This window comes from Parasteatoda tepidariorum, chromosome 4 (genome assembly GCF_043381705.1).
Source record: "Parasteatoda tepidariorum isolate YZ-2023 chromosome 4, CAS_Ptep_4.0, whole genome shotgun sequence".
Taxonomy (NCBI): Eukaryota; Metazoa; Arthropoda; class Arachnida; order Araneae; family Theridiidae; genus Parasteatoda; species Parasteatoda tepidariorum.
This window is the reverse complement of record NC_092207.1, coordinates 24069115-24085269: the sequence shown is the minus strand read 5'-3', so window position 1 is coordinate 24085269 and position 16155 is coordinate 24069115. Positions and strand designations below refer to the sequence as shown.

Below are 16155 nucleotides of genomic sequence, written 5' to 3'. Positions count from 1 at the left end.
TAATTTTTTGAAATGCGTCATTAATGATTTTACTCAAGAAATTTTTTGGATTTTTAAGTTGGGCTCACAATCACCCCTGTGTGTAAAAAGTTCAAGTTACTTATAAATCTGTTAATTTTATTCATATTTTTATGTTTATTTTATTTTTTAGGATGATCTGCAATATTTGTGGAAGTTCTGAATCTTATGTTCAAGATGGAATTGCATATTGTCAAGAATGTAGTGAGCAAATCAAAGTATGTAATCTGAATTAATACTGCTCATTGCACTTTTTAAAATGTGAATCATACAAAAAAAAAAATTTTAATTATCTATTTTTTTTTTAATATTTGCTATTAAGCTTTGTTATACTTAATCAAATTTTCATTATTTCAAATTTGTGTGTTTTAAAACAAAATATTATGCATGTTTTAAATCTGTTCAGTTAACTTAAAAATATCAATACTATATTCAAATGTCAAAGATAAATTTGATTGTTTTAGTATCTTTATTATTAGTTTATTGCTTAAGCATTGTGTATTATTATACATTTTATTTATAAAAAGAGGCTTTTAATTTGACCACTTTAAGGTTATTAATCCTACTTAAATAGAACTAACCAGGGTCAGTGCAAATTTATATAATTTTTTTTCTTTTCAAAGAAGGGGGGGTGCCTATTTTCCTGTATCAGGGTGCGACGTAGCGTTTTTAAAAAGTGCTTAAAGATGCTTATTTTCGTTTTTTAAAAGCCCTTTTTTCCATGGGTGTTTTTAAAAAGTGCTTAATTTTTTCCTTTTCCGAAATTTGATAATTTTCTTTCATTTTTCTTGTTGATTTTCGCCACAAAATATGCAAAAAAAGACATTGTTCCTATTCAACGTTTTCACAATTAATTCGACCCCAATCTATTTCGGCGTACCGATGGTCTGTAGTGTGTGAAAACACCATTTGTTTTACATGTTTGATGAAATACTTGCGTATACTGAGCTGGATTCAGTGGTAAGAATTTTTGTCTCCCGTGTGCAACCCTGCTGCATTTTGCAAGAGATTTGAAAAATTTGGCAATGCACCCTGTGTATGAAATCCCAAATTTTACCAAATTCATATTATTTTTACCATAACTGAACTAGTGATAAAATTAATATTTTAAATATCTCTTTTGAACATAGTAATTGAAATTTTTAGGATAAGTGACTTAATTGTTTCTTAACTTTTTTGTCAAATTTTTATGACCTTGGCATAAATGGTACTGAAGTCATAAGAGACTGCCTACCGCTTCAGTATCTTGGGATTATTTATTTAACTATATATTATATTTCTAAAATATTCTTTGTTTTTGTGGAAAATATTGATTTTTAAGGATAAAAAGGTGATTAAATGTGAAACAACCTGATTGTGAATCAATTGGGAGTTGATGAGCAGAGCGTTCTAGCATTTAAAAAAAATTCAGGGTTTTATTGTTATGTATTAACATAGTAAACTACAAATTTTGATCAATTTTTATGAAAGTTTTACCCAAAAATTGGTTATTACTTAACTGTTTTGACTGTTCACAAGCTTTTTGTATGCAATTAAGATTAGTTGGTTATTCCAAATAGTTGGAATAACCAACAGCCACAAAATTGCAGGATAATAAGAAACATTTTATATGGAGGTTATAGATTTTCAAGTTAATTTTAAGTAAATGCATCTCTGATAACTATGTAAGATCTCATTATTTTTCTATGCATTGAAATAGGGAAGCATAGATGAAGATGCTGGAGAAGGAATTCAGAGTAAAAGAGCATTATTGTCATCACCTGTTTCTAAGAAGGCGAAGAAAAAGGAGAAAAAAACGCCATTAGCTCCTTGGTTGTATTCTGAGGCGTTTAGTCTGATTTTATTCAAGCAAGTGTCGGCACTTATAAAGTTAGGTTGCTCTGTAAAAATAAAGGTAAATCAATAAAGTATTAAATAAATATCTCTTAAATTCGCCAAAGCTTAAAAGACTTGAAGAAATTCGCTGTGTTTCTCAAAAATATTTTAATGTGAATTTAATGTATTGTTTTTCTTTTATTTATTAAATGTTTGAATACTTTTTTAAGGTGCAATTAGTATTTTCATGAAAATTTTGATTAATACTTTAAATTAAAGAGAACATAATTTTTTTTCCTTGATTTTTTTAGGCAGTTAATTATAAACAGTCTAGCGTTTAAAATTCTTTATAATTTTTTTCTACTTGAAAATTTGACACACGGTATTTCATCAGATGCAGATAATGTTAATTTGCTTTAATCATCTTACTTTGTCTAAATTGCCTGGTTTTAACTTATGGGAAAATTTCGCTTTCTCTTTTTTTTCCTTTTCTTTTTTTCTTCTTTTTTTTTTGCTTAATTTATGTTAAATAAATTTTGAAATAGAATGCTAATTGTTTTTTGTCAGTTTCAGCTTAACTGATAGTAAGTTTTAAAAGTGTAAAACAGTAAAAAAATCTAACTTAAAGTTATTAATTTCTATATCTTCTAAGCTAAACTGAGAGAGCCCTTTGTTTCCCATCTTTTTTAAAAGTGTTTTCTTGTCAAATGTTATGTTGTAACGAAAGTTTGTTTTGAAGAAAAACATCAAGAGCACAAAAATTATCCTAAAATCTACGATTGTAAGCGGGAAGGGGAGAAACTAAAGAAAGGAATGATTTTTTTGCCTTTCGAAATTTTGTTTCTGACAAGGAGATTAGATACTTTTTAGTTAGTATTGTAGTTAGTAAGAATTTTTANTGCTTTGAGTTTATTGAAGTCAGTTTTTTAGTGCTTGAATATCTTTAACTTGATTTTTGATAATTTAATGTAGTTATGAAATTCCCCATTAAACTACTGACTTTATTTGAATATTTGTTCCATTATTTACCTAAGCCGAAGAATTATTTTTTTCCTTGATTACTTTTATAAGCTTGCATAAGTTTCAGAATGGTACCGTGCTAACAGTAGATGGAAAGAAAAAAAAGCATTTTATCTGAACCAGGAGTGATTGTATTCCAGTTGTACCCCGGATTTCCGGGTTTTCGTATAATTTTTTTCAGGCCTAGAAACTGGACGCAGATCACGAGGTTGTTCCATGAATATCGCATAATTCCGCATATCTCAAGAACAATAGTTCGCATACTTCCACGAATCACAAATTTTTTATGGAATGGAATTTTTAAAGTTAGGATCGGGTGGGGTAACCAGGTTTTTTTTTTTTTAAAGAAACTTCTATAACCACACCATTAAATTAATTTTACTGAAAATTTTATATGCATTTTACTTACATTGGACTCATCAAGATTAAATATGAAATTTAACTTATCTATTTTGTTTGATTGTTTCCTTACGGTAATGCATTAAAAAAAAAAACATGTTTTCATTTATCCATTTAATGCCAGAATGGGGTAAAGTAGGTATAGCTCTAAAAAAACTTTTGTAAATATTGTTTTAGAAATAAAAAATGCTCTTGTGTAAATGTATCGTGACAGTATTTAAAAAAATTAACACTGAAAATTTTTTCCCGGTATTATTAAATTAAAAAGTTTATGTTCCTGGCTATCAAAATTAGGTTTCACTTCGTCTGAAATATATTTTACTGAACTCTACATAATTTCATCAAAAATCAAGAAAACTTAGAGTTTTTGCTTTATTTGAAAAAGAAAGGAGAGTGTTAAGATTAATAACTATGGTGGTAATTTGAAGTGTTTTTATTATATATAGCAGACATGCATTTTAATTCAACTTAATTATTTTAGGGAAATTGTTTTTTGCACTTTGAATATTTGGAACTGCGTTGGAATCTGTTAATATCACAATTCTTAATCACGCGATTTTAAAACCAAACATAGATTTACGTATTCACTCGATTTAAAAATCGTAAATCGCAATTCCTATTCATTAAAATCCAATTGCGTAGTAGGTATTCACTTGTTTTTAAGATACGATATTGCAATTTATATTCACACGCTTGTATTACCAAAAATTGATTTTCATATTTACATAATCAATCTTGTAACTGTGCGTTGCAGTTTATATTCACGCAATCTAAAAGTTATGTGTCGTGAATTGTATTAACAGAATTTAAAACTTCACATGATTTTAAAATCCAAAATTTTTGTAAGAAGTAAGTTTTTTCTTGAATTATTTATGCGTGGTTATTGAAATTACTTTACTTAAGGCTTTGCCAGCAAAGTTCTTATAAGTTTAAATGAGCATAATAAATCACAACTAATGAAGAAAGTTTTTTTGTTCAAATAAGGTATTTTATTCTGTTTTTGTTTAGATGAATTTTTGATGGCTTGATGTGCTATCTGGTGCATGTTCATATCAAGAAACCACCCTTAATATTCTTACCTTCTGAAATCGCGCAGAAGGTGCGTATTCTGAAGAGTCTTTGGAGATCTTTCCTCGATGACTTGAATGGTTCATATGGATCTTGAACTGTAGATCAGATATTTGTTTTTGACAAGAATGTGTGCCATTTGATGCCTAAATCTCAATGCGATAAACCTGAAAGAACTGATCCTCGAGAAATCATTTAATCCACAAATTTTGCATTATCAAACTATTTAAATGTTTTTGTGTTTTTTTTTTTTTTTTTAGACTGTTGTTCTTTACTTATGGGCTCGTTATCTTCAGAAGTGTGAATCAGCTTTCATAAAATCTGATTTGAAGGAGAAATTCATCCCTCGTCTTAATGTATTCTCTGGAAAACGGCAAGTTACACTCCTTAGATAATAATTTTTTTATTATTTTTTTAAAGCCGTGTATTATCAGTTTATATATTTTTTTAACAGGGATGCAGCATTACTTTATGGTGAAGGTTTCCTGGAAAATTTTAAACAAATCAAAAGGCCCTATATTCAGAAGACAAAATGGCATAGGAAACGCAAACAGAGGGTTACAAAAAAGACTCCAAATGCTGTAATTAGTATTAAAATATTTTCACTTTGTTCAATACAGTACAGAACCTGTTATCCGGAAATCAGAAAACCAAAAAACCGGAACGATATTCGATAAATTTTCTCTAAATTTTTTTTTTAATAAATAAATATAAATTTTCCTCCTAAGATTTTCCGATTTTTCTTTCTTTTTTTATAGATGTTTACCTTACCATCATTTTGGAAATAATCATTAGTGTATTACTTCATCGTTTTTTCTTATTTTTAAGATTATTTCCAAATATTTTTTGGGGGGGTAGCTACAAAAACAATAATCGCCTTTTTGTAGCGATTCAGAAAACCGGAAAAATCAGTTGTCCGGAATAGCGATGGTCCCGACCGTTCCGGATATTCGGTTCCCTACTGTACTAATTTTTTTAATTGGAAAATAATTACTTCTACTATCTTGTAAGTTTTTTATTATGTAGAAGAACATTTGGGATTAGATTGGTATGTAGCAGAACCCTTCTTATGCAAGGCCAGTTCCCTGACTCCTACACAGATCAGTCGCCCTGAAAAAATAATAACCATACTTAAAAATAAATAAATAAATCTTGGCCAAAATTAATTTTTCCTTTTGCCCTAAGCATTTATTATTAATTCAAGCATTTGAAAATAGTTTTTTGAAATGTTGAAAATAATAAAAATTACCTTTGTTTTGCTTTAAATTTAACTTTAGTTTTACTGTTCTCCCAAAATAATTAAATTTTTTTAGTTTTAAACGTATATAAGAATATTATAACAATGTATATGACAATATCACAATTTTATAACAATATTAAAGTTTTATGTTGTCTTCTTGAAATGTTTGGCCTTAACTTTTAAATTATTTAAACTGATAGTTTTCAACCAAAAATTTATTCTGTTAATTAGTTTCCAAATATTTTAATTAAAAACTATTATTGTTGAAAATGCATCGTTCAATAATTCTTTTTCATTTGATTTTTTTTTTTTTAAACAAATTTATTTTTCACTCTATAGCCACACGACTCTGAAGTTTCCAATTCTGAAGTTTCCACTTCTGAAGTTTCCACTTCTGAAGTCTCGAGTGATGAAAGTGCTAAATCTTCTTCGGATACAGAAGTGAAAAAAAAGAAAGGACTACGCGTTCTGTATTCATATCATGCAAGAAAATTTAAAGTAATTTTTTTTTTTTTTTTTTTTATCTAGTCATGAAATTTGTGTTTTAGTTTTTAAAAATAAAATTCATCATAACTTTGTTATTCGATTAAATGTACTATTTTTTTTATTATTATTATTCTTTATTGTTTTGTGTCAAGATTCTAAGTTATTGTTATGTTTTTTTTTCTTAATGTTTTATAACAATTTACTTTGTAACTGATATTTTAGATATCAATTGTTATATATGTATATATATATGAAATCATTGCAATTGAGGTAGTTTCACAGTAGTGCTTTCGTGCTGAGTTGTCCTTTTTTATAGAATGAAAACGAAAATATTTCATTTTCTAACTATTGTCCCTCAAATTTTTATTTACAGTAGTATTTAACATTCCTTTTTTGTAATAATGATTTCATAATAGTTTTTACTAAGCATTTATTGAGGGAAAGAATAAAGAAAATCAATATACAAGATTTACATGGAGCAGAAACTCCTGGAGGCAAGTTCATTTCTTCATGTTTAGCATACTTAACAGTTGAAAACTGCTTTATAATATCGCACGAGAAAAAAAAAGTTCACCTTATATTATTTACTACCTTTTTTAAGACTTTTAAGTAATTGCTGTGAAATTGGGTAACTTTGTGGGAGACTAGGTGAACTTGACACTGTTTTAAAATAAGTTTTTCAAAAATTAAAAGAATTCTTAGGGTAGAATTAAAATAATTATTTCAAAAATAAAAAAATTTAATTAATTTTATTGAAATAATCAAGCATAACATGCTTATAAATACAATCTCTATAATATTTTATATGTTAGAATAATGCATCCAAGTTCCGCGAGTTGCTTGGCAAATATTTTAAAACAAAGCTTTTTCTCCAGGGGAAATCATTATCTATATAAAAATAGAAATTACTCATATCTAAAGTAATCAAAACTTTGATTGGAACAAATTATAATAAATTTAAATTTTATTAGTTTAAAACAAAAATATATTCTTAAAAAAGCATTTAACTAGGAAATAATTTACTAATGTGCAGGTTATATGATGCCACTATAATGATGTGCAGGTTGCTGTTATGGTTCATCAACTGCACTCAGATAGTCATCTCATCATATGAAAGTTTTATTATTGCTTGAATTTCAAAAGAAATGTTATTTTTAAACAGAAAAACAGTTCCATTTCAGCAATGAAAAACTTCACCCAATCATCCTCTTCATCTCAATTGCTGCCATTTTTATTTACATTTGCAAACGACATCACATAGAATTGAAACATCATAAAATGCAAATGATCGAATGAGAGTTAAAAATTATAAAATTAAAGCTGAAGATTAAAAAGCTTGAAATGTGTGGTGATGGAATATATAAGATGCTTCATGGGTTGCGACACCAAGTAGAAAGTAAATATAGAAAAGAAATTACTGAATAGGTTAATAAAAAATTAATTTAGTTTATATTATATTTATTACAATAAATGTTTAAACTAATAATTTTATAACAATTTACTTTGTAACTGATATTTTATTTATATTTTAGATATCAATTGTTATATATGTATATATATATGAAATCATTGCAATTGAGGTAGTTTCACAGTAGTGCTTTCGTGCTGAGTTGTCCTTTTTTATAGAATTAAAACGAAAATATTTCGTTTTCTAACTATTGTCCCTCAAATTTTTATTTACAGTAGTATTTAACATTCCTTTTTTGTAATAATGATTTCATAATAATTTTTACTAAGCATTTATTGAGGGAAAGAATAAAGAAAATCAATACACAAGATTTACATGGAGCAGAAACTCCTGGAGACAAGTTCATTTCTTCATTTTCAAAAGACAAGTGAGCACTTTTTTAACGTGCAGCCTAATAGTTTTTATTTCTTTCATATCATGTGATCTATAATACCCAGACTTCTTTGTTAGAATCAACACCGGAAGCTGTAATCATAAGTAGGGCTGCAAGTTTGTCGCGGGAAAAAGACCCCAAATTTGCGGGAATTTATGAAAATTACACAAATTCTAAAGATTAAAAAAAATTTTATATAAATGATGCAAAAGGTAGAAATTGCGCAAATAATAAAAAAAAAGCCTAAAAATACACAACAAAAGTATTTCTTTGAATTTCAAGCAATATTAATATTTTTATTTAAATGAACAGAATTTTGGTACAAAGTATTGTACATTGTCAGATTATTCTCATTAATGCTTCGTCTTTCATCACTTAATGCATTTTTATACTTAGAAAACGATCTTTCTGCGTCAACGCTGTTTTTAGGCACCGACAAACATCCAATTGCCAATTTTGGAGCGTTCGGCCTTTGATTTCCAAAACTCGATCAATTTTCCTTCACCAACGAGCAATTCCTTGGCCGTTGCTTTGTAANTACTAGTCCCCCCCCCCTTCATAGAAGCCGCCTAGGAAAAATTAACTCGATATGTAGAAAGGCAGTAGAAATTTCATTGCCCAGTGCAATAGCATGTATAACAATTTTTCTGTCAAAGATTTGATTTATAACATTTTCCTTCTTTTGTGATTCCAATTTCTTTTGTACTCTTACTGACTTCAGGAAGGTAATGACCCTCCCTAAGTGTAGAAAGACCACCTTACTTGACAGGATTGTGATTATGTCTTATCTCTGAACTATTTTCATGTCATTTTGCTATTAATTCACTCCCCTAAATATCTAATCAATTTTACATGTTCAATTTAAGGTTCAGGAAAATAAAAAAAATTCTGTTTAATAAAAATAATAAATGAAAAATGAAAAAAAAAATCACATTTTAAGCAATTTTCGCGCAAGTCAAGACTTATTGAGAAATTCACAGATTTTAGGAAAAAAGATGACAATTTCGCGGCAATCCACGCCGCGACAGATCTACAGCCCTAATCATAAGACCAGATGAAGCTGTATTAAGATCTCAAAATATTTATTAACTTGGGTGATTTTCTGTTTCATTAAGCCATTTTACTGCACAGTAAAGATTTATTTTATAAATAAAGATAACATATCTATTTAATTAAAGATAATATGTACGCAAAGTGCTTAGTTTATTATGTGAAAGAGATTATTTAAAATTCCCATCTGTTAAAAAGGCTATTCTAGAATTAAAATATAATTCTTATTAGGTTTAGTTTTAAGATCACTTTAATTTTACTTAGCTATTATTTTAGATGTTACATATATATATGTAACATAAAAAACTTCAATTAATCTTTTTATGATATTCATTTTCTGTAAATCCTTTTCTTAATTTATTATTCAAAACAAAACGCTCTTTCTCACACTTCAAAATTCACATCCAGTCTTTTAATCTATTTTTTATTCAAATATGCATTGTTTTACAGTTGGACACTTTTGGAAAGACGTGGGAAAAACTATTTCCCTAGCCCTATTTAATAGACCAATTACAATTACTAAGATTCCCTTATTCCCTAAAGCATAATTTACTTTGCAAGATTTTCCCTAACTTTTATTGCGGAGCACAATGACTTTGTGTCACTTAAATGCTAGCTCTTTAAGATTATGTATCAATAAATAATATTTAGGTATACCCTGGTGCTTGAAACCTGCTTATTTTCCATCTCTCGGCGACACCCTGATGTATATATATATACACATACATACATGTATACATGCACCATATGCTCCTCAAAATTTTAAGGTATAAAACACCACACTTAGACATTTCAAAAATTTAAAAAAAAGAAATCTGTGAAATAAATAATGTGATTTGTTTATTTTGGTGTGTGTTTTTGTAGTTGATAATGATGCATTCTATATGCATTTGTATATACATTTGTATGCATTAAATATATGTATGAATCAATTTTTAAAGCAGTGATATAGTTCAAAATGCATTGTTATTATTTATTTTTTTTTTGTAATATTTTAATTATATTTATAAAATTTAACTAATCATTAGCAAAAGTTCTTACAGTATCTTTAAAAAAATATCCAATTTAAATAAATAAAAGAAAAAATCAATTATATTAATGGTAAAATTTTTTTCTTCAAAATCTTCAATCCTGCTTTTGAGAAATTAAAGCAAGATTTAAATTTCTGGCAAAAAAAAAGTAAAGCAAGTAATTCAAAGATGAAGAAAAAAAAATTAAAAACCTTCACTAGCTTTTTTTTAAAATCCCAATTTCGATGTATGCTTTAATTTTTTTATAGCGGCAGGCACTGAACTATCGCTCTTCACCTCTGAAGATGCCAGAAATATTGCTCGTTTGATGTTACTCAGTTTACTCCTCATGAACCTAAGTCACAGAGGCGAGCAACACTACCCACACCACATTGTCACTTATACCTGTTCATAGGGTGGGCCATATTCACAACAGAGAGAAACAGCCCACTGAGCCGCCTAGCCGGCTTTTTTAATGTAGTAAATTGGCAAATTAAAATAGTATAATACTGAAATGAATTTTTTTTTTCCTAAAAATTAAAATCTTCAATTTAATCAATAGAAATTTAAAGTATTGAATTGTTAAACTATTAAAATTACTGTCAATCATTTATGCTGCAATCATTTATCATTTCAGCTGCACTTCTGAACTTTTTGTGCACCATTGAAACTTAAATTTCCAATGTTATATGATTCTTTTTACAAACTTTGATAACTAAAGATTGTATTTAATTTTCGATGGAATATTTATCGCAAAATAAGGAGTTAATGATAAAAATTTAGTAGCAAGATAAATAATTTATCAAAGTAGCTAGAAATTCGTCTTGTTATTAAAAGTTTTATTCCTCTTATAATATTTTCTGTAATGCTCTTAAGTAATGTAAGTAAAGCTCAAATAATGCCTCTAACATAAGAAGCATCCTCAGTCATTATTTGCTATTTGTGCATTACTCGTGGGTAAAGAGCAAATAATGCCACAAAATTAGACATAGTATAGATAAATAGTTATAGATAACAATAGATTATGTTGTTTCAATTCTATGATGAAGAATCTTTCTAGTTCATTAATTGAGCTCTATACATATTTTTTAGCATTATTCATATCTAGCACCAAGTAAATCCTATCTTAATTTGAAGCATCTGTTTATATTCAACAATACAGTTTTAGATAGTTCCTAATGTTTATTTTTAAACACAATAAGTGAGAAAAGAATTGGATTGTGTGATCAGAACTTGTTCCATGTCATCATAAAAATTTATTGTGAACAAAATTTACCAAATTCATGTTCTTGAATTTGAAACAAGAATTTTGCTTATTTGTTCTTTAAATGATCTCACCTTATATCTTTATTCAAAATCAGAAGACTTGTAACCTTTTTTGTCTTCTATGTTCTTTATGCCTTGTCCTTGTTCACCACATATTATAAACTTTGCATCTATTCTTTCAGGCTCTTAAAAGACGGTCTTTTGAATCTCAAAAATATTGTGTTTCTCAAATGACTCTTGTTAAAACTTTGTCCTTTTGTCATTTGGGACTTTTATATACTGAGGATCAGATGCTACTTTTTGATTTATTCAGGTAAAACTATTTTTAAGAGATATTGCAATTGATAAAAAAAAAATTTATTTCTTTTAAAAACTGAGAAATGTTTATATATATTTATANTATATATATATATATAGACTTTAACAAATCTTTTATTATTTCTTTATCTAAATTTCCTTAATTTATTATTCAAAATAAAACTAGTTCTCACAATTATTTAGTTGTAAATTAAGATTAAAGAAGGCTACAATTATCATTTTTAAGTTTTTCCCTTAATCAAGCACAATAATTGAAGTATTCCCTTGACCTATTTAATGGACCAATTGTAATTACCAATGTTTCCCTTTTTCCGTAAGACATAACCTATGTTAGGGACAATCTTTTATTTCTTTCCTTAAAATTAAGTACTCAAGCACATCAATTTTAAAGTGTGATTTGAAGCTCTCCCAATCTCTAAGAATAGGACATAAAGAGTGTTTATGAGCGCCGTCTTACCTCAATCCCTGTGTGCCAGAACACTCAACCATGCTGTTATAATATATATATATCAGAGATATATATATATTTCCAGAAATCCAAGGTCAAGAAGTTTCACAAAATCATCGATCACATTTATGTATTAAAATTCTTGTATATTTTATTTAAAAATATTAGAACTAGAATTTATACCTGGCATGTCTTTTATTTGGAAATATTTTTTTTTCTGATAGAATAAAAAATTTGATTAGAGATAAAAGTAATCTTATATACATAATTATTAGTTTAAATTATGCTGCATGTAATTTATTTAGAATTTCATGTTTTGAAAATATCAATGATATAAATTTATGAGTACGTTAATTTTTTAAAATGCTTCATTAATGATTATACTCGAAACATTTTCAGGATTTTTGAGTTGGGCTCACATTCACCCCTGATATCTATATATAATACATAGAAAGCTAGATAAGCTTCAAATACATAAAACCCATAGCATAACATAATAACAGAAAGAAAAAAATTTTAAAAAAACATCGAAAACAACAAAAAAAGTAATAGCACCTGCATGTGCAAATATGTGTGAATTTCATTATTGTGGGGATTAAAAAGAGTATGTTTATGAATATCCAGTGTATTTCTTCAGTTTATCAATGAATGTGAACTATAAAAAAAAAATAATAATAATTTATACACAAAATAGTTTTAGGGGAGAAATTACAGTTGAAGGGAACAAAATGTTTTTATAAAATGTGAGAAAAAAAGAATTCTCAGAATCATGCAATTGATAATTTAAAAGTTTGGTTGTAAAGCTTTTTAACTTTTGAGCTATGCAAAAATAATAATTTTTAAATTTAATAATAAATAAATTTAATTCTACGCAGGGCTACACAATAGAAAAAGACATGAATAAAACAAAACTGTGCTGTTGCGCTAATAGTTTACTATTATTACCCATGAACAGTTACAAAGAATGCTTGGTATAAATTATTCGACGTGACTCTTTACTGAAATTTTGCCCTTTGCTAAACTTTTTTTCAATGCAGCTACTTTTCTTATATATCACATGATGCACTACATTTCCCATGCAGTGACATTGTAAATTTCTTTGAATGTTTATCGCAATCCATTTTATATATGTTGTCTTTCAAAGCCTTCACGTTGAGTTAGATTTCCCAACAAGATAAAGCCTTTTATATTCCTAATAGATATTGCTATCATTATCGTTTATTCCTGCACTTGCATATTTAATTTTTACATGTGTTATCATCTCCCAGTGCCATATTTTCTTAACTAACAAGTTATGTAACTAAATCTTTTTCACAAAATCTTCTTTCCCAATACCTTTCTTACCAAACTTAGTGTCATTTTGACTTTAATGCTATTGATGCTTTTTAGTATTAGAATTATGAACACCTTAAGTTTTATTTTGATATTTTAAATAGATGATTTATTAGATATGATAAGACACTGGCTTATCATTGTGAAGAACTGGGGGGCTCGATCCCCAGTGGCGGCTTGAACTTCACCAGTCTTCAAATCAATAGGCACCAGTTAGTTTGTCTGGGAAAAAAAGGGAAATTGTGACAATGCTGGCCACAATTATACTGACAGTCAGATAAATGTGGAGCCTATAGCTCCATGACCCCCTAGCCCACATTGGGCTGTTGCAGTAGTGATTTGCTTTAAAACTAATTGGTTTTTCTCTTTTATTTTAAAGACTTGTAAATGAGGATGCAGTGCCTTACTATGATATTGCTCGTCATTTTCCTACTTCAATGCAGTTGCAAAAATATGATGCGAAATATTTACAAGTGGTAAATAAATTTTTTATTTAAATAATATGGTAGCTTGTGTGCACAGTACATCCTAAAGTTAAAAATACTGTTTTTTTTTCTTTCGTTAAGCGTATAATTCTTATTATTTGAATGCTTGTGATTTTATGTCAATTATTTTGTATTCCAACTTGCATATTTTCAATGAGGCTGTATTGTAAATGTGAATAAATAATGTTTAAAAACTGGTGCGAAAAGTAAATATTTTTTTTTCAAAAATGGAGAAACATTAATCATATTTAGAGACTTGAAAACTAGAGAGGTTTAGACTTTTAAAAAGACAACCCGTGCATGAAAAAACATGTCATATTTCATGTAATCTAATTTTTACTTAAATATTTTTAAAGATAAATACACAAGTAAAATCTAGTGTCAAAAAGTATTATACCAAAAGTGTTAAGAATCAAACCCAAGAAAAAAGTTCCAATAAAAGGTTTTCTTATCTGTTATCTAAAAAGAGTGTATAAAATTAATAGCTTTTTTTCACTAATTCCGCTAGATTTTAATAAATTACGAACCCGAAGGTCATTTTTTTTTTGCCAAAAGCAAATCTCTATTTAAAATAGCGTAAATCTCTTATTTAGAGATATAATTCATTGGAAGAAAATATTATTTGATTACGAAAAAAAAATCTATTAGCAGTTGCTTGAGTAATTATTCAACAAGCAGTTAAAACCAATGTCTATCAATTGCCCTTAAATAATTAAATCTAGTGATTTTTTTTTTAAATATGACACAAAATATTCTTTTTGATATGTATTAGTTTATAATGCTGATTTTATTTACATTAGAAATAATACTTCCTTAAAGGAAAGGTAAACACGAGTATCACTAAAACTGAATTGTGTGTATGTGAAAGAATTTAAAAATTAAATTTTAGCTTTATCATAACTTAAAAATAACAACAAATAATATGAAATGATAGTGCTCCCATAAAGAAATATAGTTCAAAAATATGTTATTTTTAACAATTGTCATTTATTTCTAATGAAAAATACTGATATTAAGTTGCAAAAATATTCTTCAAGTGATTTTGATTGTGAATTATGTGTCCCTGAGAACTCACCACTGTTCTTTATTGCATACTATTGATTCTTTTATTAACTTTTTTATGTTTATTTAGTGGCATTCTCTTGACATAAAAGAAGTTTCATCGACATCTGCCAAACTAATCAAATTTCTTCAATTGCCGAAGTTTAAACAGCCTCCTCTTCTACCAATTGCCATACGTTTTGTAAAAGATCTTAACTTACCACGTTAGTATTTTTGTTTTACTTAATCTTTTTATTGCCTAATTTGAGTTTTGTATGAGTAACTTTTGCAAAACAATGCGTTATTGTGGGAAAAAGAGCATCAAAGAAAACCTGTCCTAGAAGGAACAAATTACAACTGTCACAATCTTAGATGCATAGCCAAAAAATGTCTTGCCCATTTTATTTTATAACAGTCATTGAACAGTCCACCTGATTTTCAGCTTCTGACTATCAATGTTCAACTCTGTAGCCTTATGATTTTGAAACCAATTCTGAAGACAAGGGAACTCCTGGATGAAGTATTGGAAGGACTGATGGAACTACCCCGCATTTGCATTACATGGATGGTAAAAATTCCCAGAGTTAGCTTGGCAGCAAGAGGAGTCTATGATCTGTCTACCCTGAGGATATTTTTGGTCGATGCAAGTGGGGTGCAGAATTTTGTCGATCAGCCATCTCTAGGATTCAAATCTGGGTTCACCACAGCTATTTTCTCATTCTTAGAAAAGTTTCTTATGTTTAACTTGGTAAACACTTTTGTTGAAAAACCTTGAATTTTTTGGAAGAAATAAAAATTCTAAAAAGTCCTTGAATTCTGTGATAGGGTACTTGAAAAGTATTTAATTTTATCGAAATTAAAATAATATTCTTACTTGCAAAAAACCACAAAAGATATATATATATATATATATATATATGNTTTAGTTTTAAAACACATCATGTTCTATATATATATATACTGTTAGTAACACTTGTTTAATCATTCTAAGCATGTTATTGTTAATTATTCTTTATTTATTATTTTTTTTTTCTAGATAAAATAAGGCGTGCACTATCCTTTTTAATCTTAAAGACATAATATTTTTTAAAAAATTATTTTCTGAACTTGCAGAAGTCACAACAGTTTCAAATACATGACTTTATGTAATTTTGGCTGATTCTGTCATAAAAAATATACTGGTAAAAGATCTGTGCATTTCAATATGGCACTCTCTGCTAAGGGAAATATAAAGAAACGCATCAACTGTGAAAAACATGTAGCCCAATGCTGTAGTAAGGGGTCAATTGAAATAATATATTTTTTGGTTTTTGTGAAG

At 27.7% G+C, this 16155-nt stretch overlaps 1 protein-coding gene across 6 annotated transcripts in view; it reads left to right on the top strand.

Moving 5' to 3' along the window:
• LOC107455934 (TATA box-binding protein-associated factor RNA polymerase I subunit B) overlaps positions 1 to 16155 on the top strand; it is a 32493-nt gene that overhangs the window by 2252 nt on the left and 14086 nt on the right. For all 6 annotated transcript variants that reach the window (XM_016073663.4, XM_071179546.1, XM_071179547.1 and 3 more), the window contains exons 2-9: positions 152 to 236; positions 1718 to 1912; positions 4581 to 4693; positions 4775 to 4901; positions 5900 to 6058; positions 11396 to 11526; positions 13691 to 13787; positions 14929 to 15061. In XM_016073663.4, the coding sequence (XP_015929149.1) occupies positions 153 to 236; positions 1718 to 1912; positions 4581 to 4693; positions 4775 to 4901; positions 5900 to 6058; positions 11396 to 11526; positions 13691 to 13787; positions 14929 to 15061 (1039 nt within the window). In that variant the 5' untranslated portion in view covers position 152. The remainder of the gene's footprint in view (positions 1 to 151; positions 237 to 1717; positions 1913 to 4580; positions 4694 to 4774; positions 4902 to 5899; positions 6059 to 11395; positions 11527 to 13690; positions 13788 to 14928; positions 15062 to 16155) is intronic.